The sequence below is a fragment of the Carcharodon carcharias genome, chromosome 9, assembly GCF_017639515.1.
Source record: "Carcharodon carcharias isolate sCarCar2 chromosome 9, sCarCar2.pri, whole genome shotgun sequence".
Classification (NCBI taxonomy): Eukaryota; Metazoa; Chordata; class Chondrichthyes; order Lamniformes; family Lamnidae; genus Carcharodon; species Carcharodon carcharias.
This window is the reverse complement of record NC_054475.1, coordinates 10,818,611-10,841,811: the sequence shown is the minus strand read 5'-3', so window position 1 is coordinate 10,841,811 and position 23,201 is coordinate 10,818,611. Positions and strand designations below refer to the sequence as shown.

Here is a 23,201-nt window from a genome sequence, read left to right as displayed (position 1 = left end):
CACCTATTTTTTCCATATAGACCTGTCAGTCTTCCTTTTCGCACCCGAGAAGGTGAGCCTTTGTTTCAGTTTTGGATATTCGGAGCTTGGTATTCCCGGTGGAGCCTGTTTGACTAAGATGGTTGCTTCCCTCTTAGGAAAACTGGAGTGCATTTGCTCCAGACTTCAAAGAGTTAGACGAGAATGTTGAATATGAAGAGAGAGAATCTGAGTTTGACATTGAAGATGAAGATAAGAGCGAGCCAGAACAGACTGGTAAGCAATATTGGCCCTGCTTTAGTTTTGGCAGGCAAGTATTACTGACCACACTGCAGGTCCAGCTGGAAGATTGTGGTGCTAATGCTGTTTGTCTGTTTTACCATTATCTCCTGGAGTATCTGCTTTCAAGTCACTGCTGATGCTGTTCTTGAAGAAGTTGCTAGTAAGGTAATGTGAAGTGTGATGAGATAGTCTAGAGGCACTAAAAGAAGGACTTTCAATTATATCGTGCCTGGATACCCCGAAGCTCTGAATAACAAACCGAATTCTTTTGAAGTGTTGTCACTGTGTTGTATTGTAGGAAATTTGCCACCTAATTTACGCACGGCAAGGTCCCAGAAACTGCAGTCAGATAATAAGCAGACCATGTGTCTCAGTGATGTTGTAGAGGGGTGAATCTTAGTCCAACTCTCCTGTTCAGCAGATGATATTGGATTCTTTTACCCTGACCTGAGAGAGAAGACAGGGCCTCAGTTTAATGTCTGTTCCAAAAGACGGTACCTTGGATAGCGCAGCACTCCTTCAGTACTGTGCTAAACTGTCAGCCTAGATTATGTGCTCAAGCCTCTGGAGTAGCACTTGAACCCGCAGCTTTCCGTCTCCGAGGTGAGAGAGCTACCACCAAGCCAACGTATTGATGCATTGAGTGGGTAAGAGAAATCTAATGTAGAATTAGAAGATTTGATTGCCCTGCCATTTTTGTTGATTTGTACTTTGGAATTTTGGAGAGTTTGGCTCACTTGTTAAATCTCTCTCAGCCTGAGAGATGAAGTTTTGGCTTTAAGCTGCACTCCACAACTTGTGTGTAATCCATGTTAACACCTCATTATAGTACTGAGGGGAGTGCTTGTCTTTTAATTGAGATGTTAAACTTGAGGCCCTGCCGGTTCTGTTGGCACAATTTGCAGAGAAGCAAAGAGCTCTGCTGGTGTCTTGGTCAACACTCACCCTTTAATCAAAAGTCACTAATGAATGAATGAATCAGTCATCCATCTCATTTGTTATTTTTGAGCAGTTGCTGTGCATAAATTGGTTTCTGTTTACCCACGTAACAATAACTCCACTTTGAAAGTAATTAAATTCTTTGCGACATCCTGAAGACACAATATAAATCCAAGTCCTTTATTCTTTTCCTCAAATCGGAAGTAGTTGAGGTTGATACTTTGGGGTATGTGATGTGTGGGAAGAATAGACTAGTTGAGCTGAAGTTGTTTTTTCTCATTCCATATTTTTGGCTGTTTGTAAAAGTCCCAGGCTCATGCAGTCCTGAAAGCACATCTGAATGATCACATAGCTCAGACAATGTGATACATTGCTTGGAGCTGTCCATGTGACCACTCACCATCCCCCTCCAATCTCTTGCCACCTGGTACAGTTACAATTGAAGCCATACATCTTGTTGACAGTACAAGGCACCTTACACAAGCAGAACTTCTTGACTCAAGATCTGAAACACACAATTTTACACATGCTCCGAATGGGGCAGCACATTGGGCACTAAAGGTGTGCATGAGTTACCCACCATAAGAGCACCTGCTAACATTAAAAATCTCTGAAAACACTACATAGTCAGATATATTTTTCAGAGTGAAGTTACTAATCACGTTTTTAAAAAGAATTTAATTAATTAGAAGTAAAAGGATGCAGCGAGAAACTAATATTACCGCACTTGACAATACCATACTTAAATTGTCCAAAATTTTATTTAAAAGACTCTGGAAAACACAGAGTCTTTGATATGCTGCCTGGCAGAGCTTTTCCATGAGCCTCCCTGCTAGTCCAGACTAGGAAACCCTCATTGGTTTTCCCGTGACTCCAAGGTTGTTTCACATGTATGAATCAAATAATTTTTTTTTTCTCACTTCAGGCATTTGTTAGTTAGCAGTTCTGCAGTTCATTTGGACACTGTCCAGGTCCCGTCTTTCTAGTGATCTTGTTGGCTCAATTCCCTTTCAGATAGCTTTGCTCCTGTTGTCATCTTGGTTTTAAGAAGAGTCTGAGGGTCTGACATGAGTCTTCAGGCTTGCATGCATTAACTTCTCAAGAACATGATGGGATTGCTGATGCCATTATCAATACATGCAAGCATCCAGGAGAACAATGTGGACTAGATAATCTCCATAGAAATATAGATTCCTCTGGGAAATATCTATTTTCTTTCTTCAAAGACAAAGCAATGATCTAAATAAATTTCACTGAAGACCATTTTAAGTTCTTACTGTTTTGCCAGACTATAGAGGATATATGGATAATACTGCTTTGGGCCATGAAGGACTCTGTTTCTTTCAGGGGTAGATTGTGCTGCCGAACCAATAAGTGCTACCCTGCACTACCTCATCCCCTGTATACTTGGTTACTAAACGGCACATCTCTGCTTTGTTATTAAACTTTGACCTATTTCTGTATGAAACACTTCTAGGTGGCGATGCGGCAGAGGATGAAGAGGTTGATGTCACGTCCGTAGACCCTATTGCTGCTTTCTGTAGCAGGTAGATAACTGCAACTGAATATAAGCTCTTTAATGGGGAAATGGATCAACTTAGATTCCAAGCTGGGGAATTCCTCTGAGCTGTTACATAACATTGTCAGAAGTGTTTCAGTAACCTTGTTTCAACTTCGAATTGTCCTCTTCCTCCTCCCGATGTTCTAATAGAATTTTATTTTCAGTTCATTCTTGGGACATAACGATGCTAGCAAGACTGGCTTTTATTGCTGATCCCATGTTGTCTTGAAAGGGTTGTGGTGAGCTTTTGCTTTAAGCCATTGCAGTCTGCGTGGTGAAGGTGCTTCCTTATGTGTCTGGGAGTTCCAGGCTGTTTACAATGGGCAGTAATCTTTATCATGCAAAGAAAGTGAATGCTTCTCCAATGTAGAAGTACTGCTCTATCATTAATGCACTACTGCATTCTTGTATTCTTGGATACACCTTGTGATTATGCACCGTGCTAGCAAATGTGAATGCACCAATTTGTAAAATAGGTAGTAAGATCAGAAAGTCCTGAATTCAGGTTAGATCATCATAGGGTGTCAATAGGGGAACTGGAATTGGCCTAATTACCTTGTGCTAGAATGGGGGAACGAAGAAGGATTCTCCCTCCTGATTGTTATCCAGCAACCTCTGGGAAGTTTGAGGTTCAGAAATGGAGAGAGTTTGAGTACTGGATTGCTTTCATGCCTTCCATGGTCTAATAGTCTACCCTCACTTTGGTGAGGAGCTTGATGGTTTCTGTTGCTCGGTGAATATTTTCTTAGCAAGAACTGTAGCCTTAAGGTTTTAAAAAAAAATCTATATGCCTTCCAGGGAGAAGGAATCTGCAGTTGGGCACTCATGAATTCAGACTGGAATGCGCTAGTTCATTGATTAGCTGCACAGCCTCGGTCACTTTCCTTTTGTCTTAAGCGAGGCAGATTCTCTTTCAATGATTGTTGCTGTAACACTTCTTATGGAAGCACACCTGGAGAGAGCTGCTTTCTCTACTTGTTAATACAGCAACTAATAACTTGGGGAAATGTCTGTGGTTTCATGTGCTGCATTCTTTGTTTTGCCTTAGCGATGAAGAATTTGAAGACTGCAAAGCCCTGCTCTACCTCCCAATATCTCCAGAAGTGGAGGATCCTGAAGAGAATCCTTATGGACCTCCCCCTGAAGCAGTACAGGTGCGGTTTGAGAATTAACACCATAACTCAGCAGTGGTGGTGGGAAGTGATTGCATGAATGGTTATTTAATATTGCTGAAAATAGAGACATGCTGTCGAAGTTTTCCATCTTTCACTCATCAGCTCAGATGAAAGAAAACCAAATTTCAAAGGGAGCAACAATTTATACTCATCATCTTTTTCTCATGCAGTATAAATTGTTGCTCCCTTTGAAATTTGGCACTCTTCTGTCTGTCCAGATGAGTGCAAGACAAAAAGCTTTGACAGCATGTCTCTTTTAGTTTCCCCAGAAATACTCAGCTTATTTAATATTTCAATTTTCTGTCATGATATACCTATGTTTATTGTAGGGAGAAGGTTTACTAATGTGAGATGTAGCATTCCACAGACTGGGCTTGTTTCCACTGGATAAAGGCAAAATACTGTGGATGCTGGAAATCTGAAACAAAAACAAAAAATGCTAGAAATACTCAGTGGGACTGACAGCATCTGTGGAGAGAAAGACAGAGTAATATTTCGAGTCTGTATGACCCTTCTTAAGAGCTTTGAAGAAGAATCATATGGACTCAAAACGTTAACTCTGTCTTTCTCTCCACAGGTGCCATCAGACATGCTGAGTTTTTCCAGCATTTTTTGTTTCTGTTTCCACTGGAGTTTAGAAGAGTGAGGGGTGATTTGATTGAAGTATATAAGATCCTGAACGGTATTGACAAGGTGGATGTCGAAAGGATGTTTCCTCTTGTGGGTGAGTCTGGAACCGGGGACACCGTTTTAAAAATTAGGGGTTGCCCTTTTAGGACAGAGGTGAGGAGAATTTTTTTCTGAAGGGTTGTGCAACTTTAGAACTCTCTGCCTCAGAAGGTGGTGGAGGCAGGGTCATTGAATATTGTTAAGGCAGTGGTAGATAGATTCTTGTTAGGCAAGGGAAGTTACCGGGGTTAGATGGGAATGTGGAACTTGAAACACAATAAGATCAGGCCATGATCTTATTGAATGGAGGAGCAGGCTCGAGAGGCTGAATGGTCTACTCCTGTTCCTATTTCTTATGTTCTTATGCTTTTATTTCTTGCTTTAATTTCTGCCCCATGTCTAGAACTAGCGGCCATTGTTAAAAAATAAGGGGCCACCCATTTAAGACAGAGATGAGGAGAAATTATTTCTTAGAGAGTCGTGATTCTTTGGAATTCTCATCCTCAAAAGGCAGTGGAAGCAGAGCCTTGGAATAGCTTTAAGACAGAGCTAGATAGATTCTTGATAAGCAACAGGGTGAAAGGTTTCCAGGGACTGTGGAGTTGAGGTTACAGTCAGATCAGCCATGATCTTATTGAATGGTGGAGCAGGTTGAGTGCTCGAGTGGCCTACTCCTGCTCCTAATTAGTCTGTTTGAATGTCTTAGATTAATGCTACTTAATTTTTCTGTCCTCTGCACTCACCACTCCCTCCCCATCACATCGCACCCAGCACCACAATCTCTGCTTGATGTAAAAGAATCCACATCACAGGTAAGAGGAGCAGAGGCGTTTCTCCCTGGAGCTCTGGTCAACATTTATCTCTCAACCAACACCTAAAATAGATGGTCATTATCACATTGCTGTTTATAAGACCATGATGTGTGCATATTGACTGCCATATTTCCTACATTACAGCAGTGACTGGATTTCAAAAATGTACTTCATTCCATTAGAGACATCTTGAGGTTCTGAAAGGTGCAATACAAATGCTAGTCTTTAAAATCTTAGATCTATGTAGTGCCCTTAATGTAGTGGAATATCTTGTAACAGCTCACAGTGGCATAATTAGGAAAAAAAACCCCATAAATTTTATCAATAGTAAATGGACCAAAGGAATACTTGATCTCTGACTGATTGGTAGCAGGGAGTAGGATAGTGGTGGATGTTCGTTCTGGTTTCGAGTTCTACAACAGAGTAATCACTCACCCTGATGGGGCTTCTGTACTACACTAACTTTATGATCGAGACTGGTCAACCAAATGTACGCAGGATGGTTCTTACAGAGAGCGAGTAAAATTGCACTCCTTATTTTAAGGCTTTGTCTGACATCTGTGTCTTGGCAGAACTCTGGAACTGACGACTTGAGCAACCCAGAGAAGAAGCGGCAGGCATCTACTGATGGATCGCAGCCCCCAAAGAAGAAACCCAAGATGACCAATATTGAGCTACAAGGAGTACCGTGTGATGGTAACTGGGTTATCTGCTACTCATTAGACCAGTTATCTCGAGCATTTTGTTCTTTATATTGATAACTCTTTGCTTTCCAAAGTGCACCAAATTTCTATTTTTATCAACCTCCTCATCGCTAACAACACTTCAAAAGTAATTCATTGGCTGTGAGTGTCATTAGCCTGTCTTTAGGGTGTTAAAAGATGCTATGGGAATGCAAGTTTGTTTTATTTTGTTTCCTTTTCTGAAGGCACTGACCCTTGCTGGAGTGATTCCAGGAGACACCTCATCCAAGCAGCTGTTCTTAATGGGCGCGTGACAGCAGCTTGTTCAAAAGTGGAGGGCATCACAACTGAAGCTGATACTCCCCTGGCCTCTCATTCTCAGTATAGCACAATTCCTGTAGGAGTTGCTGGCTAGCGACGACTAGTAGATGACTAAGTTTCTCAGATCCCCTCTCACCCATGGGTTCCGAGGTTTGATGCTAATTGTTCATTACCTCTAGACTATTGACTGCTGGCTGGCATCTCAATCTACCCTCCGCAAACTTGAGTACATCCAAACTCTACTACTCATGTTGCAGTTCGCACTAAGTCCCGTTCATCCATCGCCCCTCTGTTCACCTGATTGTTTCCTGGTTAAGCAGTGACTCAATTTTAACAATCTTATCCTTGTTTTCAAATCCGTCCATGGCCTCGCCTCTCCCTCTATCTCTGTTGTTTTCTCCAGCCCCACAACCCTCTGAGCTATCTGTACTTCTCTAACTTCAGCCTCTTCAGCCTACCCAATTTTAATCGCTGCTCCATTTGTGGCCATGCCTTCAGTTGCCATGGGCGTAGTGGTTTTCAAACTGCATAAATGTATATATACTGTTGATTAGCAAGGTGAGCGTTTTTTTAGTTTACTTTTTTTAAACGTATTAAGTGCGTCTGGCGCAATGATGTTTGCTTTGGGGCATTTACACTTTGCACGTGGTATACACTTCCTGTAGCACTTCTCCCATTGCACTTATGATGGCACCAATATTTTAAAAATACAGCCTGTCCTCCAACTCATTGCGAGCAGTGCTCCAGGAGGCCTATTAAAAGTTGTTGTGGGGTTATATATGGTGAGTTAGTCTCTGCTGTTGGGCCACTGTAGGATATTTCTCTTAGAGAAATTAATGACACCATTGGATGAAACTGAGCAGAGCTGGAGTTTGTTTTTATAGCATCACACACTGAGATTACATTTTTTTTTGACAAAAGTTATGGCTGTCTTGGTTCAGAAAGAAATCATTGGTCAATTTTAGTAAGAGGATAGGTTAGCATTTTCTTTTCTTTAAGGGAATGGCAAGGAGATATTTACTGCATGGTCTGTTTCAAGGTTAGACTCGGTACTCCTTGGGCTGACACTCTTGGAGGTGCCATCTCTTGGATGAGGCATTAAACCAAAGCCCAATCTGCCCTCTTGAGTAGATGGTAACGATGCCATGGTGCTATTCAAAGAGGAGCACAAATTCTGTCCCATATCCTGGAGATTTTATCTTCAACCAACACTAGAAAATAGTAATTTATTATGTTTCTGTTACTGGGAGCTTGCTGTGTACAAATTGAGCACTGCATTTCCTACATTGCAACAGTGAGTACATTTCAAAAGGAATTAAGTGGCTGTAAAGCACTTTTGGGCATCCTGAGTTCATGAAAGGTGCTATGGGGATGCAAATCTTTCTTTCATCAAACCCTTGAATGGAATGACCAGTACTCTCTTCTGAACCTTGCTTTTGAGACCTTGATTGGTACACACATGGCGAATAAAATCACTCTGAAGTACACTCGCAGTAATGTCCAATGTCCAGAGTTTATGGAAAGGAGTAATGCTGTGGGAAATCTGCGGCTGTTCAACTTGAACTATATCTTACACTGGCCACAACTTGGCTTGAAGTCCATTAATCCCAATTGCTTTACATTAGTGGGTGCAAGTGAGTGGCTGGGACGAGGCTTAAAAGAAATATGAGATGAATAAAAGGTTTTGCACAGAAGGTGGAAAGATCATCTATTCTAATGTTTGAGATTTTATATATTTAATAATCATTAATGAATATTTATGGTTGTTCAAACCGCAAGTTCAAGATCGTCACTGGAAAATCTTGTTGAGCACACAATTTCATTAAGTCCCTGCAATTTTGACACTTTTAAAACCTTATGTTAGTGTGCAGGTTAATAAAACAAGGAGGAATCACTGGGTAACTGTAAGAAGCAGGAATGTGGACTCCACCTTTCCCAATCCAATCCTTTTCCGTTTCTTGTTGACTCAGGACCTGTGTTACAAAATAAGGGTTGCTCCCAATCTCAGTGACAGTAACCGGCAGGTTTATTTTTCTCCCCCAGAAGTCCACCCATTGCTGGGTGTGAAGGGCGATGGCAAGTCGAAGAAAAAGCAAGCAGGCCGGCCAAAAGGAACGAAAGGTAAAGAGAAAGATTTCATTAAGTCGAAAGCCTTCAAAGGGGACAGAGGTCAGCCTTTGGAAGGAGCAGTGAAGGGCAAGGAACTGGCGGAAGTGGCTGAGCCACCCGCAGGTAAGGACCATGGTGGGAGCTCCCGCAGCTTGCCTGGTACCTGTGCTTTTCTCCCTCCCCTCACCTCCCCCCTCCTGCTCCCTCTCGTTTCTGGTCCTGCTTTTGCATGCGGGTTTGCTGTTTTAAATGCATAGAAGTAAGAAGTGTTTACAGCACAGAAACAGGCCATTCAGCCTAACTGTTCCACGTTGGTGCTTGTGCTCTGCTCCAGCCTCTTCCTAGCTTATTTCATCTCACCCTATCAGCATATCCTCCTATTCCTTCCATCCTCATTTGCTTATTTAGCTTCCCATGAAATGCATCCATGCAATTTGTCTCAAATATTTCCTGTGTGTCTATGATGCAGCACAGGAGGCTACTTGCCCCGTTGGCTCCATGCTGGCCCTTTGAAAGATCTATCCAATTAATTCCGCTGCCCAGCTCTTTCGCTATAGATGTGTAATTTTTTCCCTGCATCCTTCCTGAAGTGTGCTCAGAATGGGATGGAATACTCCAGCTGAGACCAAACTTGCATTTAATAAAGATTTAGAATAACTTGCTTGCTTTAATGCTTAGTGCCTCTATTTATAAATCATTAGCTTTTTAAAATTTATTTGCATATAGCAGTGGCTTTCAAACCACTTATGGGGGATACCTTCTAAATATAGGCATACTCCTGTGAGTCTCTTGCCTAAAATCTACTAAACATGAGTCTAAGTAGTAATTTTGATCATTTAAAATTAATCATTCAAACAATGAAAACAGTATTTAATATAGCATATAGAATGCTGAACCATATAGCCCAAACAATCTAATACAAGCTTAGGAGACAGTGATAAAACCGTAGTGTTTTGGTCAGAGCACGCCTTAAATACTGTGTTTAGACCTGGCCACCAAGGAACAATGAAGAAATTTAAGTGCTGGAGACAGTGCAAAAGAGCCGTGAGACAGGTCTGTAGGGGTCAGAATTATGGAAGGTGGAAGAAACTTAGGTATTTTACCTTAGTGAAGGCATAGAACCAGGAAGAGTTATGCCTCAGAAGGAGGCCATTCATCCCGTTATGTTTGTGCTGCCTTCTATCTCTCGGTCCATAGTCCTGTAGGTCAGGGCATCTAAGGTGCGTATCCAAGTGCTTTTTAAACGGGCTGGGGGTTTCTGCCTCCTCCACCTGTTCAGACAGTGAGTTCCAGAATGCACCACCCTCTGAGAAAAATTGCTCCTCAGCTCCCATCTAAACCTTACAGCAGTTACTTTAAATCTATGACACTAGTTGTTGACCTCTATGCCAACAGAGTATCCAGGCTCCTAGTAATTTTATCAATTTTCAGTTGACTCTTTCAATACTCAATTTAACATTCAATTAAATCTCCCCTCAGCCTCTTCTGTTCCAAAGGAAACACCCCCAGCCTGTCCAACCTTTCATCATAACTAAATTCTCCATTCCTGACAGCATCCTCGTGAATTACGCTCGCTAGTGTGAAGACACCCCTGACCAGAACACTAGCTGTGGTCTAACTAGTGTTTTATGCAATTGTAGCATAACCAATCTGCTCTTATATTCTAGGCCTTGGCCAGTAACGGAAAGTATTCCGTATGCCTTCTTGACCACGTTATCAACATGTCCTGGAGGTTTATTTTTCTCCTGCAGAAGGAGGTCTGTGAACGTGCTACCATCAGGGATCTGTGGACGTGCATTCCAAGGTCCCTCTATTCCTCTATACTTCTCAGTATCCTATCATTTATTGTGTGTTCCCTTGCAGTGCCTGCTATCACAAAGTACATTAGCCCTCACTTCCCCGGATTGAATTCCATTTATCACTTTTCTGCCCACCAGACCAGTCCATTGGTCTCTTCCTAAAGTCTACAGCTATCCTCCTCACTATCAACCACATGCCCAATTTTTGTATCGACTGCACACTTCTTGATAATGCCACTTCCATTTACGTCTCTATCATTGATATGTACCACAGACAACAATGACCCAGAACTGAACCACTGGAAATGGCCTTCCAGTCACAAAAACACCTGTCAGCCATAACCCTTTGCTTCCTGTCTCTGAGCCAATTTGCCACATTCCCTTGGATCCCATAAGCTCTTAACTTACTGATCAGCCTGGGATGTTGCCAAAATCTATTTGTGAGGCGATCTGATAGAATGATCTAGGGTTCTAAAGTAAGGGTTTGTGGGGGGGACACCTACAAATTAAATTGTGGGAGTAAAAGGTTCAAAATGGTAAATGGTAATTTACAACTGAAGACACAAAATTCTTCACACAGCAAATATCAACATGTGGAATAGACTTCCAGATAGAATGCTGAAAGCAAAAGAACGCATGCTACAATAGAGGGACGTTGACTTTTTATAATAAATTAAGATGTAATGAATGACCTTCATAATTGTAATTATTTTGCCATGCAATGTGAATTATAACCCGATGCTCATCCACGAAGAGAAATTTAATTTACAGTGTTAACCTACAAGAATGTTGAAATGATCATGCTTTCTAATCACTCGATTGCCCATGTCATTGCTTTTGGTGTGTTAGAAATTGTGCTGATTAGACAAGAGAATGTGAACAATGGGAAGTTTTGGTGATGTCTTTGAGAAAGCACATAAGCAGCTCACGTATTTTATTGGAACATCTGAATTTCAAAAAGCTGGATGGTGCTACACAGGGAGTTTATTATTTGTTTGAAGAGCCCTGGAAGGTCATTAAGATCTCAAACTACACACACCATTGAGAGTCCTTCAGACAGTATTTAGAATCCATCAGCTTCACGTTGCATTTTTCCCAGTTTCCAGATCCCCTCCTTGTTTGACACAGTTTCGCTTGAGAGAAGGATGTGTTTGAATCATTTGCGCTCTCACCTCTTTCTCTCGATGCAGTTCTTCTCCTACACCACTCTACTAACCATGGTCTTACGTACCCATGTTTGAAAACCACTGCCATATTAAGACCAGTGAATGAGCAAGTTATTTTTGTGTCATCCTTTTGTGGCTGGAATTAGCAAGATACACTCGTTCTGAGAACTTGGTTTCGTTTTTGCTGTCCGCTTCCATTGGATGCCTCGGTTTTAATCCCTTCCTCCTTTTCTCGGTTTTTAGGAGGAGGTGTAATTTCAGACCTGCTGTGAACATGGGCCATGGTGATTCTTCATCCCTGAAATTGTTGTGCTGCCTTTGTACTTTTTAGTAGTATGATGCAGCACCTAGAAAGAGTATGGCCCTTGTGGCTCTTGGTCAACTTGTCGGCCAAAGCATAATGGAACCTTCATGAACTGCAGGAGTGGACGGTCCTTCATCCCTCCTCGAAATATGGCATTGCAAAATCAGTCAACTGAAGATCTTGGGCAGTTCACCAGGAAACCCAAACTGATGTGTAATTCCTGTCTTCACATGTTATATGGTGAAGTTACTTTTCATTTGGAACCATAACAGAGGCCACTCGTGGCTGAAGCATGAACAAGGTACGGCAAAGTGCGCAAAACCATTTTTGGTTTCTTTTATCCAGCAGTTTTGCATTTGAAGTAATTATCAGTGGGTATTATTTTTGTACCCTGGAAGATCACTTGCATCACAAGACTGATTGGTCAGGTTCACTAAAAAGATCCATGCAGTCCAGTTCCTGAGGCTGAAATTCTCCTGTTTCTCCACTTAAATTTTTTAAACAAACTATTTGTGGTAATTAGATGCCTGAATGTTTGTATTCTAATTGGATGAATATCTTTTGTATTGGTTTGTTCTATGAGTAGCTGATAGTGAAAGGCTAAATATTGTAGATTTTGCTTTTTTTATCCCTTCATCATTGAACTGGTCCGTTAATATTGTTTTGGGCTGTAATGGATGCCTTTATTGAAGTGAAGTGGAGGCTGACAGTTGTTTTGTTTTATGTACCTTTCTCTTGCCCCTAGACTTTCTAAGTCCAGCATATCCACTCAGCTGCTCTGCATAGCCCTCTGCCTCTTGCAGAAGAACCAGCTGTCAACTTCCTAATCCTACCAATCTGTACCAACATGGGCAGGCTGTTCCAAATCAGTGTACTGTAGTAATTCCAAGCCCCTAACCTTGTTGAACCCTGAGGACCTGAAATTCCACCCGATGGTGTAACTCTGGCAGGAGACCAGCAGTTGACGGTGATCTGGTTACACTTTTGCTCTAGATAAGGACCTGGCGTCGGAGTGGGTGACCAGTGCACCCAGTGGTGAGCTGGAGCAGCATCCAAGAGGCCCTAGTTCTTCCAACCAGTGGGCTCCAAGCCTGGTCAACTGTAAATCCATTCCCTAACACAAGGAGGTCATTTGAACCTGCTCTGTGATGGGTTGAAGTGAACCTTTCCACCTCTTATTTCTACCTGCTCTGCAGCGGAGGAATGAGGTTAGAGATTATGAAGGCATGGGGAAGGCGATTATCAGAAATGTACCCATGCTGATGAGGGCCCCTCCCACTGATCTTGGAAACTCTGGGAGAGTCAATCCAGGAGGGCATCATCAGGGCCCTCATTCATTCTGAATAACTTGTGGGTCTGAGTGTCCCTCCATTGCTCATCATGTAGAGGACAAGAAAAGTCACCCAAAATCTAGATTCTGGAGATGAGGATGAGGTGAGAAAATCTGATAGTTCACTGCAGTTGAATTTTTATATAATATCTGAAAAAAGGTTCTTAAGATTCTCCATTGATTAAACCTTCTCATTTGTTCGCCATCATGAATGGAAGAATGAAGAACTGTTGTAAAGTTCCTCGACTCCAGATCGCTTGGTCAGACCCACACACCGCAACTAATGAGTGGATTGCTGTGTTTACACTCACAGTGTAACCTGCTTCCTCTTCCCCATTCCAATACACAAACAGTCCAAAGATCCTCATGCACACAATATCCTAACCTTAACGACTTATGTACATTCAAAACCCATGCTGCCTAAAACGTGAGCTTCCCCATACACATGGAACTGTGCGTCATCTAGCAAAGAATATCAAAGTCTAACCCCATGCACAAAAATCAAAAACTCCCATGCAAGCAGAGAAGGTGCTTGCTCCTGAAGCCGCCTGATTATTTTGTGGTATTCTTGTGTTTTCTGTCTGGCACACAAGTTTCCACCCCCTCCCCCCTCCTCCCCCTTAAGTTAGTTTGCTTTGGTTTTTCCTTTTCAGCAGTACTGATGGTCGTTTAAAGCGACTTGGCCCTGGAGTTTCCGCTCATTGTAAAAACAATAGCACTCACAGCAATATATTGCATCCACGGCACGTACATTGCATCACACCTTCAGATTTCGAGTCCCAGAAAAACAGTGGAAGTATGACTTGCACAGTAACTTGCCGAATGATTCTGAAAGTCGTGTTGTTCTCTTATCCACCTTTGGTACCCAAGGAATGAACTGTGGTTCAGTTTCTGTAACGCGTTATCCTTGTGATCCAGTTGCGAAATTTCGGTCCTCCACCTCTAATTGTTGTTGTGATGCTGACGAATTAATTTCTGTTCAAATTCCACTGAATACCGTCGCCAGGGAGCAAACAAAATAGTTACGATTAAACGCGTGACCTTCAATTCTAAATAAAATTAGTAACATGGTATTTACAGTACAGCAACAGGTCCATTGCCTATGTTTATGCTCTGCACAAGACTGCTGTCTCCTCTCTTCATCCAACCCCATCACCCTTAAATGCATCTATGCTATTAACCAGAACCACTCCTTGTGGTAGTAAGCTCCATATTTTCACTACGCTGTTTCCCTTCATTCTGTTGTCATTTATATTATCCCTGTTTATGTAAACCTGCTTTAATTGGGGAGATCAGGAGATGGACTTGAATAAGGCAGCCCATTTAGTTGTTCCTTCGATATAGCAGTGGGCATGTTAAAGGATATCTTGAAATAAGCTTCAATGCAACAAACGCAGTCACTTGCTTTACAGTTTTCATTTCTTTCTTTAAAAAATGGCCCCTCTTCTGAACTGTCCTCGAAGCCTTTGCATTTCTGTTTGACTGCAGAGGGAGCTAAACATTAGGCATTGGTGTGGGGAGAACAGAAAGTATTTCTGCTGTTTTTTTTTAAAAAAAAACACTGGTAGCACCGAAATCTAGGCACTGGATACTTTCAGATGTGAGTTGTGTTTGGTTATGAACCTTTTGATGACGCTGTCGGGGAAGGGCGAACTAGAATTCTAGATTTGTCCTTTGTTGCTGCTATTTCGAGGCTGGACAGTTGCTGTTTTTTCTCCTGGGACACTATAGTCTAATGCTTCTGGCCCGTGGCCTTTGTGCTGTTAAGAAATGCCTTGTGTTAGACCCAGCAGCCACTGGTCTTGTTAACAGCTGTTGTTAAACCACCTCTTCCATTTGGGGCTGGGCTGTTTTGTACTGATCTTTTATTAACGTTGATAGAACAATACCTGCTCATTCCTCTGCTGCATTCAAATTGGACGGGTCACTAATATATCTCTTATCAAGGAAATATGTCGATGACCCGAGTGTATTGAGGTGACATATTTGGTAACCAATATTGTTGTACAGAACACACGTGCAAGGATGGTTTGAGCAATTGTGTATACAGTTTTTTTTATTCCTGTAAATAATAAACATTAACCTGGTTTTAAGTGTGTTTGGTTTTTTTTAAATAAAGAGTTTCTATCATCAGTAAATTGTGACAGTGGGTTATGAACTCTCATAACTAGACGTGCTTAGACTTTCCTAGAAAATTCATTTGCTCTTGTCTAAGAGACTGAAAGCTTTGACTGTCCTCAGAATGTGAATGCCAAACATTCACTATGGCTTTTAAAAGTTTAAAAAAATTTTTTTCATGGGATGTGGACATCACTGACAGGGCCAGCATTTATTGTCCATCCCTAGTTGCCCTTGAACGGAATGGCTTGCTAGGCTATTTCAGCGGCAGTTAAGGGACAGCCACATTGCTGTGTGTCTGGAGCAACACATAGGCCAGACTGCGTAAGAATGGCAGATTTCCTTCCCTAAAGGACATTGGTGAACCTGAGGGTTTCTACAACATTGATGGTAATTGTCATGATCACTGTTACTAATTAGGTTTCAATTCCAGATGTGATTTATAAATTTAAACTTCACCAGCTGCTGAGGTGGGATTTGAGCCTGTGTTTCCAGAGCATTAGCCTGGGCCTCTGGATTACTAGTCCAGTGATGTTGCTGCTCCGTGACTGTCTCACCTAAGTATACAGTCAGTGGAATTTATATATTCAGTGGAACATTGTGAGATTGATTGGAATTTTTGTTTGGGATGTCGTCTTGCTGCACCTTTGACCACCAACTTCGTGGCTCCAGAAAATTTCAAGTCAGTTTTTTTTGTTAAAAGTTTAGTGTTTTATTTGTGTTGTCTTGGCCTTCGTTACTAGGACATTGCTGTACTGTACATACCTGACCAGAATTTGGATATCTTTTATCCATCAATTTCCACTGCCCTGTGGGGTGGAGGAAGGGAGAGAGTCAGAAAGGGAAGGTTCTCTATTACGGAGATTGTAGTATTGGTGGAGGTCCCAATGTTATCAGTAGTTGGCACAGTTAGTTTAAATTCAGAATCAACACTTGAATCCTCTCTTGTCAGATTAGCCGGAATTGAATTGTGACCAAGGCGTGCTACAGGCTGTAACACAGTTGGAAAGAGTTGGACAAAATCCATTGTTTATGATCTAGTTATAACCTAGACAGGAGTGCAGCGATCATGGAGGATTGTGGGGCTGGAGAGGCTGAGAGATCTGGAGGGGCAAGGCCACGGACTGATTTGAAAACAAGGATGAGAATTTTAAAATCGAGACGTTGCTGGACCAGGAATTAAAGTTGGTCAGTCAGCACAGGTGATGTGTGAATGGACATGGTGTGAGTTAGGGTACGGAAAGCAGAGTGCAGCCTTGTCATGTGACATTAAACAGCTGCATTTAGTGTGAAATATAACAGGCTAGAAAATTTGCTGCCTCATGAACATCATTTTGTCCTGGACCAGGAATGACGTTTTTATTTGTTCACTGATGTGGGTTTCGCTGGCTGGGCCAGCATTTATTGCCCATCCCTAATTGCCCTTGAGAAGGTAGTGGTGAGCTGCCTTCTTGAACTGCTGCAGTCCATGTGGTGCAGATACACTCACAGTGCTTTAAGGGAGGGAGTCCCAGGATTTTGACCCAGCGACAGTGAAGGAATGGTGATATATTTCCAAGTCAGGGTGGTGTGTGGATTGGAGGGGAACTTGCAGGTGGTGGTGTTCCCATGTGTCTGCTGCCTTCGTCCTTCTAGGTGGTAGAGGTTGTGGGTTTGGAAGGTGCTGTCTAAGAAGGCTTGGTTAGTTCCTGCAGTGCATCTTATAGATGACACATTTTGCTGGCACTTGGTGGTGAAGGGAGTGGATGTTTGAGAATAGGGTGCCAACCAAGCACATTGCTTTGTCTCAGATGATGTTGAGCTTTTTTTGTTGTGGGAGCTGCACTCATCCAGGTAAGCAGAGAGTATTCCATCACACTCCTGACTTGTGCCTTGTAGATGGTGGACAGGTTTGGGGAGTCAGGAGGATGGTTACTCGTCGCACTATTCCAAGCCTCTGACCTGCTCTTGTAGCCACGGTGTTTCTGTGGCTAGTCCAGTTCAGTTTCTGGTCAATGGTAACCCCCAGCATTCTCTTATTTAACTACTTTGCTGTTTTCCTCAGGAAACTCATTGGGTGAGATTTTCCTGTAGGTGTAAATCTAACAGCGTCTAGTGTTAGGTAGATTAACCTTGTATATTTGTGTTCTGAAGATTTTGTGTGTGGCAAGTTATTGAAAATGTGATCTAATGATGTAGCGTGGGCAACTGCACATCTGGGAATGAACAGGACAATCAGCTGAGTGTCTCCTTAACCAATGAGATTGAAGAAGAGGAAGAAGTTTGTGAATTCAAGGTCAAATGAGGCACAGAAAGAGGGAAAGAAAAGATTGGATTAAGTGATTGAAAGACAAAATGTTCTTTTAAAAAAAAATTAAACATTGGAAATCTTCACCAATTAAACCCTGAGGAATTAGACTCATGGTTAAAATGGTTAATTTTCAGTGTCAATGGTTGTTTGGCAGGAATAAACATCACGTTATTAAAAAGGATATCTAGACTGAAATGCTCAGGATTTAACTTTCCAAGGGGAATTTAATACTTGCCTAGGACACAAATACAACTTCATGCTAGTCAATGCATTTCAGCGGTGAGGTATTAGGCAAGGTACCATTACCGCGGAGCTACCAGTGGAGCAGTGCAACTAGGATAGCAAGGTTTGGATATCAATGCTTAATCATGCATCTAGCACAGCCTGAAGTTGCTGTACCATTTGTGCATAAATAATGGTGAGCACCATTAGTTTCACTCTTATTTTGACATCAAATTCTCACCCATTGTTTTGTGCATCTACAGCCTTACCAATGTTGTCATGATGTAACCTCAGTTCCATTGTTCTCAAAACTCCATTGTGTTGAAGGTTGATGTAATAAAGACTTGTTAAAATTAGATTATCTACAGCCTTAACCCCCCTCCCACCCTCTGCTTCCCACCTCTTCTCTCCCTGTCCCTTCCCCTAAAGAAATGCTGGTCCCTCATGCCGGTATCTACCTTGTCCTCATCTCTTTTACTTTCCTGATGCATCTGGCCACTTGCCAAGAGATCATTAACACCCTGCCACCAGATTTGGAGAATGTCACAATCACTGGACTCCTAGTTGTAAGTGTAAGCCCCTGCAGCAAAACCTGTGGGCTAGGCTGGAGGTCTGAGTATTACTGCAGGCTGAACAAAAAGGCACACATCAGTAACTGCACATTGACAAATGCCTTGTGCCTGATCAACCAAGACTGTGGCCTCATCGCTAAAACCACCACCGTGGGTGCCACCCTGAGCATTAGCTGCTTGGATGCGACTATCAAAACTTTAGGATCGTCCGATTTCATCTTTGTGTGGAAGATTGCAAGAGGAATTGTGACAACAGATCTATATCTCTTCAAAGTCTTTCCATTAAGGGATACAAAAACACCATGGATGATTATCGTAAAGGTGAGTATCAATTTGCTTTATTAAAACTTCTATCCATGTATATTCGAGTACCTTATCAGGAGTATGATGGAATACACCGCGGTTCCACACCAGCTCGAAGGAAGTTAAGAATGGGCAATAAATGCTGGCCTTGTCAGTGATGTACACATTCAATGAACAAAATAAAAAAAAAACTCCTCAGCCATTTCCTGTGGTAGCTTGTTTCACATTCTAACCACTCTGATGACATTTCTCCTTACTTCCCTACTAGATTTATTGGTAACTATTGTATTTACTTATGGATCCGGCTGCAAGATAGAAACATTCTCTGTCCATCTTCTCTGTCCAACCATTCATAATTTTAAATGCCTCTATCACATCACTTCTCTGTCTTTTTCGTAAAGACCAAAGCCCCAACCTTCTCAATCTTTCCCAATAGCTGTAATCTCTCAGTTCTGGTACCATCCTTGTAATCTTTTTCACGCTTCTCTCCAGTACTTCACTCTGGCCTGATCATGGCCTCTACAAGTCTAAAATAAACTTCGCTCCTTTTGAATTCTATACCCATGGAAATAATCCCAGAGCTTTGCTGCATCTTGCTAACTTATGCTGTTTTTAATAATTTGTTCACCTGTATCTTTGAACCCTTTTACTATTCTACTCTGATTTGTACCTGAACCCCATTTACTTCCCTTGGCTCTGTATCCATTGGCTAACAAATTCAGCTAATCTCCAATTTAAAATGATCAATTGAGCTAGAATCTACTGCTTTTCGTGGGAGAGTTTTCCCACCTTTTCTCCTGAATACCCTGGCTCTGATCTTAAGGTTATGTTGCCGTGTCTTAGACTCACCCAGAAGTGGGAAAAATTTTTCTCTTATCAACCCTGTTGATTCCTTTCACAATCCGAAAATCCTCAATCTAATCACCCCATTACCTTCTAAATTCCAGGGAATACCAACATAGTTTATGTAACTTCACCTCATCATTTGAACCTTGGAGCTCTGGGAACATTCTGGTGAACCTGCACTGCAATCCTTCCAAGGCCCATATATCCTTTCTAAGGTACAGTGCTCCAAACATTACTCAGTGCTCCAGACCTGAATTAACTATGAATAACTGCAGCAAAACCTCCCCTCATAATGCATGCCAAAATGGATGACTGCGCACTTAGTTGCATTGAGATTCACTTGACATTGTCACTTTCACAAGATCAGAGGGAGTTGACCTGGAAGAAAGTGACCTGGCTATGGTTGAGCTAGTGTTATGTATTGTTGAATTGGAGATCCTCAGGAATTAAAAAGCTGCTCATAGGATTGACTCAGCTGGTGTATGAATCTTCCCTTCTCCTGTGCGTCTGGAAATTAGAACGTATACTCTGAGCGCCATTTGCTGTCATTCTCGAATATATCTCAGAGCCTGCAAAATAAGTGCAGGTAAAACCAATCATTAAAGCATTTCACCCATCAGTGTTTTGGGGGGTAATAAGAGTTACCATACAAATAGTGCCATTCCTATGTGTTTCATTGGTGCTGACGCAGCATAAACCTCAGCACTTGGTGTCAGACATTGTTAATGCTAGCTGAAAGCTTATTCTACCTTCTGCATCCTACTCAGAATGTATCTTGAGGACGACTACATTAGGAAATTCTTTGTCCCAAATGTTCTGGCTCAGTGGTATCATGTGACTAAAGTAGTCATTGTTTTTGTTCTCTATCAAGAATTTGAGTATAGCGAAGAGATGATCTATAATGTTGCTGTCCCAAGGTTCATGAAAGGTCTTTGTATCTTAAAGGGGGGAAATATGTTGAGTTTTACATTTTGGTTGGTGGACAGTATTAACCTGTTACCAACTTTAGCTTAAAGCCACTTCTCACATTCAATGTTACTCTTCCAGAGATGAAGCTATTTCTAACAAACTTGGTTACTAATGAACATTGTTGGCAAGGCCAGCATTTGTTTCCCAATCCTAATTGCCCTTGAGAAGTTGCTGGTAAAGCCACCTGCTCTAACCATTGCTGTCCACCCACAGTACTGTAAGGAAGGGAGTTCCAGGATTTTGACTCAGCGATCCTGAAGGAAGAATGATATATTTCCAAGTCAGGATGGTGTGCAGCCTGGAGGGGAACTTGCAGGTGGTGATGTTCCCATGCACCTGCTGTCCTTGTCCTTCTGGATGGTAGAGGCCCAGGGTTTGGAAAATACTGTCAAAGGAGCCTTGGTGAGTTGCTGCAGTACATGTTGTGTATGGTGCACACTTCTGCCACTGGTGGAGGGAGTGAATGTTTAAGGTGGTGGATGGGGTGCTGATCAAGTGGGCTGCTTTGTCCTTTTTAAGTTTAAGCCAAATAAAAGCAACAGCGAGACAAAGAAACAGATCCCCAAAAAGATTTTAACTGTTCTGTGAACTTCAGTGGTAAGAATATCAACCTTCATGAAAAGTTGGCTGCTGATTTAATACGAACCTGTTTTGTGATGGTGTAAGCCAATTTCACCCCCCAACCCCCCTAGTCAGCAGATCCCAGCATTAGCTGAAATGGGCAAAGGAGATGCTGAAGGGAAAAGGAGGGGCTGCTGTATTTATTCACAATCTCCCAAACTTTCCATTGTTCAGTCAAAGTGGTTATGATAAACTTGTTTCAGACCCATTATAAAAGACTTCTGCTCCTGGTTGAAACTTGTGTTGGAGAAACAGAAACCTCAATAACATGAGTGTTTTGATGCAGCAGTTGGTAAAGGCTGAGTTGTTTGAATCCCTGAGGGAAACTTGAACAACTGTCATAACCTATATTTTCAATTGGTATGTTTGACATGCAGCTCTGAATTCAGTAATAAAACCACCAAGTCTGAAGAGGTTTTTTTTATATAAAACTAAATTAGACATTTATTAATTTAACAACAAATTAAACACATACATGACTACAAATTACTACCGTAATAACTTTTAATAGAAACCTTCAAATTAATCACTCCCAGCTAAATCTTCACCAAGGTAACAATAATCCATAGACTTTAAACAGACACCAGGCAAAGCACATTTGGCATTACAAATTCAAAATGAGCTCCCTTGCAATTTGGTTCCTTTGCAGACAGTTGTAGGGATTACAGGCTGGTTTGATCTTACATACCTCTGACTCACATACACAAACTCCTCTTGGTTTATACCTAGCTTTCCCTTTGAATATAAATTTTCCATTGTATTACTAGGTTTTTACATTTTACTCTCCTAACAACAATTCTTTCATTTCACCCTAATGTAGTTAGTAATATAAACATTGCTTGGTGTCTCCTAGCTAGGTACAAGATTTTTACCCATTCTTTTGAATGGTTTATTCAACAAATGTACTCTTTAGTTTCTACCCTTACGTTTACCTAATTACCATCTCTAATATTCATCAGCACCCAGACTAGCTGGCTTTAATCCAATTAAACCACACACAGACCCTACTACAAGACCAATTTAAAAATAATTTCCAATAATATGCACATTAAAATCTCTTCATGATAACTGAACCACAGGCGAGCTGAAGTAACTTTAATGCCCTGCAAGTTTGCATGGTCATCTCTCAATGGAGGGATTCAAGTCACCAATGCTTAACTACCATTTAAAACCAGTATGTGATTTAACTGTCTGATTTTGGACAGGACAGAGTATTTTTCTGAAAGGCAGAATAGATGTTCCTTCAAATCTAAGTCAGAGACCAAAAATCTGATCCTTTTAATTTCCCCCTCCCCCCCCCGAACCCTACCCCTCCTCCAACCCCGATGACATCTGTGGTCCATGCTCTGGAGCAGTGAATGTGGTAGGCTCTTTGCATATGTCTTCATAACCGGCAAAGCAAATCTCAGAGCAAAAGCCGTAATTTTCACAGTTTTGCTTTCCACATGTCTTTTTAAAAAAAAAATTAGTACAAGATGGCGAGTGTGTCTTATTCAGCAGATTGCCCTCATTTTGTTTCCTTAGATGCGAAGCAGTCATTTTTTAAGTGCTGTATCTGTATTTGGAATGTTTTGTGTTATGCCTAATATTGACAACCTGGGTCCACCGTTCTCTCCCCCCCCCACCCGTCTCCCCCGCTTCTGCCCATAAAGAACGCCAAAGAGAAGCATGCTGGGACATATATGTGCCAAGTGCAGAACTCAAAAACGATGCAAATTGTCAAGCGAGTGCTAATTGGAGTCCGAATCATCCCTGAAAACCTGGTGCAGCTGAACTATTACGAAGTGCTGTCACCTGAGCAAAAGGAGGAGATGGAAATCCTTCAAGGAAACCCAGTGGCAAAGAAGCTGGGGAAATCCTTCTGGGAAAAAGTAAAGGACCTATTTAAAAGCACAAACATGGCTATTCGAGTGTTTGCCATCGGTTTGGCAATAGGAGGAAGTTTGGCTTTCGTTTTTGGAGCCATATTTTTATGTATGACAAATAAGTGAATGTTCAATAAATAAATTAGATTTTTACTGATGTCAGTTTAACGATATTTTTGTAAGAAGAGCATTGGTGCACTGTGGAGTGATCAGGGGCAATTTTGCCCCCCACCCCCCCCACCCCCCGTCAACCACCTGACAGTTTT

General features: G+C 41.8%; 2 protein-coding genes across 7 annotated transcripts in view; both read left to right on the top strand.

The window, feature by feature from the left end:
* rbbp5 (retinoblastoma binding protein 5) overlaps positions 1-15,222 on the top strand; it is a 36,457-nt gene extending 21,235 nt beyond the window's left edge. For 2 of the 6 annotated variants that reach the window (XM_041195359.1, XM_041195360.1), the window contains exons 10-15: positions 138-255; positions 2,678-2,747; positions 3,810-3,915; positions 5,990-6,113; positions 8,465-8,653; positions 11,739-15,222. In XM_041195359.1, coding sequence (XP_041051293.1) covers positions 138-255; positions 2,678-2,747; positions 3,810-3,915; positions 5,990-6,113; positions 8,465-8,653; positions 11,739-11,767 — 636 coding nt within the window. In that variant the 3' untranslated portion in view covers positions 11,768-15,222. Of the gene's footprint in view, positions 1-137; positions 256-2,677; positions 2,748-3,809; positions 3,916-5,989; positions 6,114-8,464; positions 8,654-10,197; positions 10,335-11,738 lie in introns of all 6 variants that reach the window. The other 4 variants (XM_041195361.1, XM_041195363.1, XR_005943985.1 and 1 more) reach the window with 3 other exon arrangements.
* A 2,472-nt stretch (positions 15,223-17,694) lies between these two features.
* Positions 17,695-23,088, top strand: LOC121282021 (transmembrane protein 81-like). Its single transcript, XM_041195354.1, has 4 exons — positions 17,695-18,652; positions 20,213-20,408; positions 20,814-20,851; positions 22,723-23,088. The coding sequence occupies exons 1-4, from the start codon at positions 18,191-18,193 to the stop codon at positions 23,059-23,061; spliced, it is 1,035 nt and encodes a 344-aa protein (XP_041051288.1). The 5' UTR covers positions 17,695-18,190; the 3' UTR covers positions 23,062-23,088.
* The last annotated feature ends 113 nt before the right edge of the window (positions 23,089-23,201 follow it).